This window comes from Oncorhynchus keta, unplaced genomic scaffold (genome assembly GCF_023373465.1).
Source record: "Oncorhynchus keta strain PuntledgeMale-10-30-2019 unplaced genomic scaffold, Oket_V2 Un_contig_29779_pilon_pilon, whole genome shotgun sequence".
NCBI classification, from domain to species: domain Eukaryota; kingdom Metazoa; phylum Chordata; class Actinopteri; order Salmoniformes; family Salmonidae; genus Oncorhynchus; species Oncorhynchus keta.
The window spans coordinates 3735-6669 of NW_026286720.1; the positions used below are offsets into that span (position 1 = coordinate 3735).

The 2935-nt window shown below is 41.4% G+C and overlaps 1 protein-coding gene across 1 annotated transcript; it reads right to left on the bottom strand.

Moving 5' to 3' along the window:
* Positions 1–285: 285 nt before the first annotated feature.
* LOC127923435 (palmitoyltransferase ZDHHC15B-like) lies at positions 286–2363 on the bottom strand. The gene is made up of 4 exons (XM_052507489.1): positions 2135–2363; positions 1631–1657; positions 1411–1505; positions 286–291 (listed from the first exon to the last, which is right to left on the bottom strand). Exons 1-4 carry the CDS (start codon positions 2250–2252, stop codon positions 286–288), a joined length of 246 nt encoding a protein of 81 aa, XP_052363449.1. The 5' UTR covers positions 2253–2363.
* Between the last annotated feature and the right edge of the window lie 572 nt (positions 2364–2935).

Consider the following 2935-nt stretch of genomic DNA (forward strand, 5'->3'; position numbering starts at 1 on the left):
GCCACCTTACTATTTTGTTTAATTACAAGATATTTGTTTAATTTTGTTCAACAAAGAGACACCAACTAGTTAGTTTACCAGTTAGTTTACTAGTTAGTTTACTAGTTAGTTTACTAGTTGACTTGCCTTCCAGTAAAGAATAAAAAAGGACTTGTCTGTCCATTGAATGTGCCCCCTCCTGTTGACTGTTAAAAATGGTTCTTCACAAACATCTTCTTCGGGGTTGTAACCAAATAATGTCTCATTATACAGATTTAATCTTGTGTTTTGAGAAAGTAGATCAGTTTAATACTAACATATAAATGAGTAGGAATAATTTAGGTAAATTGCATATTAAATGATGTGTGGTCTGTCGCGCATTTGAATTTGACAATTTACAGCGTGTCCCACAAAATGTGTAAATATATCATTTTTTTGAAAACTCTCAAAACCTAACTTACTTAAACTGCAATGAAAATCGGTGGTCAGCTAGCTAGAAGGCTGTCTTTAGTGACAAAATGTACCGTTATTTTCCAGTCCATTTAAAATGTTGAGCTTTGAGGTGATTCTGCAGCTCAGTTATAATATATAATAATAATATATGCCATTTAGCAGACGCTTTTATCCAAAGCGACTTACAGTCATGTGTGCATACATTCTACGTATGGGTGGTCCCGGGGATCGAACCCACTACCCTGGCGTTACAAGCACCATGCTCTACCAACTGAGCTGGTGGTAGAGCTGGTTGGTAGAGCATGGCGCTTGTAACGCCAGGGTAGTGGGTTCGATTCCCGGGACCACCCATACGTAGAATGTATGCACACATGACTGTAAGTCGCTTTGGATAAAAGCGTCTGCTAAATGGCATATATTATTATATTATATATATTAATCCTCCAACCGCTTGTCCTAAGTTACGGGGTGTCCGATGTTGGGGGAAAAATAGCTAGCTAGCTAGTTGACTGATGTGTCTAGCCAAAAAAGGACTCGTTGTGAAAGTTGGATCATCTCATCCTTTGAGGCTTTAAAAGTGATCCCACACTATGATTTTGAACATTCAAAGCAACTGGGAAATTTCCATGGCGAGGCATCGTTGTAACCTTAGCTTGTTACATAACTTCTGAGTGATAGGATGCAGGCCCACGAGCACCACCACCAATCAGCCTACACCACTGCACACACGCCAGTCGTTACTATGACTTAGCATAGCCAAGTCAGCAAATGACCGTTTTCTAAACACATAAATCTGATTTAGTCACTTTGTAACTTTCTGTCTGAACAGTCAGTATTCCAAAACAGATATGGAAGAATAAAAAAAAACTAATTGAAGCATTAAGGCCTGCAGCGTGAACAAGACAAGTCTTGATGATGTCTTGCTTGGCCATGTAGGTCTACTCCAGACGGGACAAACCACCGACAATGAACTCCTACCTTTTTGCAGGGTGTGGCAGGAGGAGTGAAGATGGCCTTCCAATAGGTCCAGGAGAACATCACAAAACACACATGGAACACCAGTAGGTAGGCCACTGGAAACACAGACAGATACAACACTTAGGAAACCATCAAGCTGATATTCAAGTGTCTACAAGGTGTCAGATGACTATTCTGACCATTGATTAGGCCTATGTGTTACAAATAAAAACTAACTCACCCTTCTCCAATGTGTTGCTGATAGTGACTGTGAAGAGCACACATTGGACAATTCTGAATTATTGACATGCAAACAGCTGTACAGCAGTACTCCAACAGATATTTGGTAGCTGAAGCTGCTAAACACAGCAAAACAACATGTTACAGTCTGACGGTGATTACTTCACACCTGTACTTACAGTAGCTCACTAACATACTGTCTGTCTTATCACAACATAGTTAGCTACATTCCGTAACGTTAATGGCCTTTAAATATATAGCTAGCTATTTGGTAGGCCAATGTAACAACAGTATAATTCGTTCACAAATGGAATTAGAAACAACAAAAAAAAACAGTACAATATGGTCACTAGTTAGATTTATAAAGACAATTATCACGAAAAAAACCGCTTCCTGGTTAGCATGATGCTAGGTTTGGCTAGCAGGTTTAAAGAGCTGTTTGTGTTAGCTAGCTAGCATCGCCGACAAAAACATATCAGACAACAGTCATAATCCCCATACTTACATACACATAGCTCAAACACATAGGCGTAGTAGGACCACAGCACCACGGAGGTGATTATGAGGACAGGTATCCAGGAAAACACCCGGGCACAGCATCTCAGACCTCGGGAAAGAGCCATTGTCCATCTCCGACCAAACTGGCTCTACAATCATATTCTCAGCACTCCGCTCCATTCCAGTCCGCTCCACTCCACTGCACTCCATTCCACTCCGCTCTACTCCACTCCACTGCTTCCTTCCTCCTGCGCCTCCTCCTCCTTCTTCTTCTTCTATGGAAACGTGGCGGTCCGCAAACAATCGTTTAAATGCGTTCCCCACCCACTATGCTTGAATGTATGATCAGTCATTAGCTGCCCAATTCTGTACTACCATGAAAATAACATTCTAAACCAAATTAATCCCTAACTTCTACCTCCCCCAAAACCCATTCAACTGTATCTATTACCATGCCTAAACACTCCCTTAGGATTGTTCAGCATGTCAACAGTAACATCTGTTACCCCCAAAATCTCTTCTGCCGTCTCCACAATAACCTTCAACCTGGCATTTCTGGTTTCCACAACCCGAGTCGTATTGATAACCTTACCAATAAAAGCTATGAAGTCAACTTTATTCATTATCAAAGGGTCCTTTGACGCCACACATTCATGAGCACCAGATTTCTGAACAGGCCTTGAAACCATGCCACAGGACCAGCCGAAACACCAGCTCTGACAGTAGATCCACTTACTACAGGAGCAGCCATATAAGATCCATCAGTCTGACAGTAGTTCTACCAATCTGTTTTACAGGCTCTGCGTGT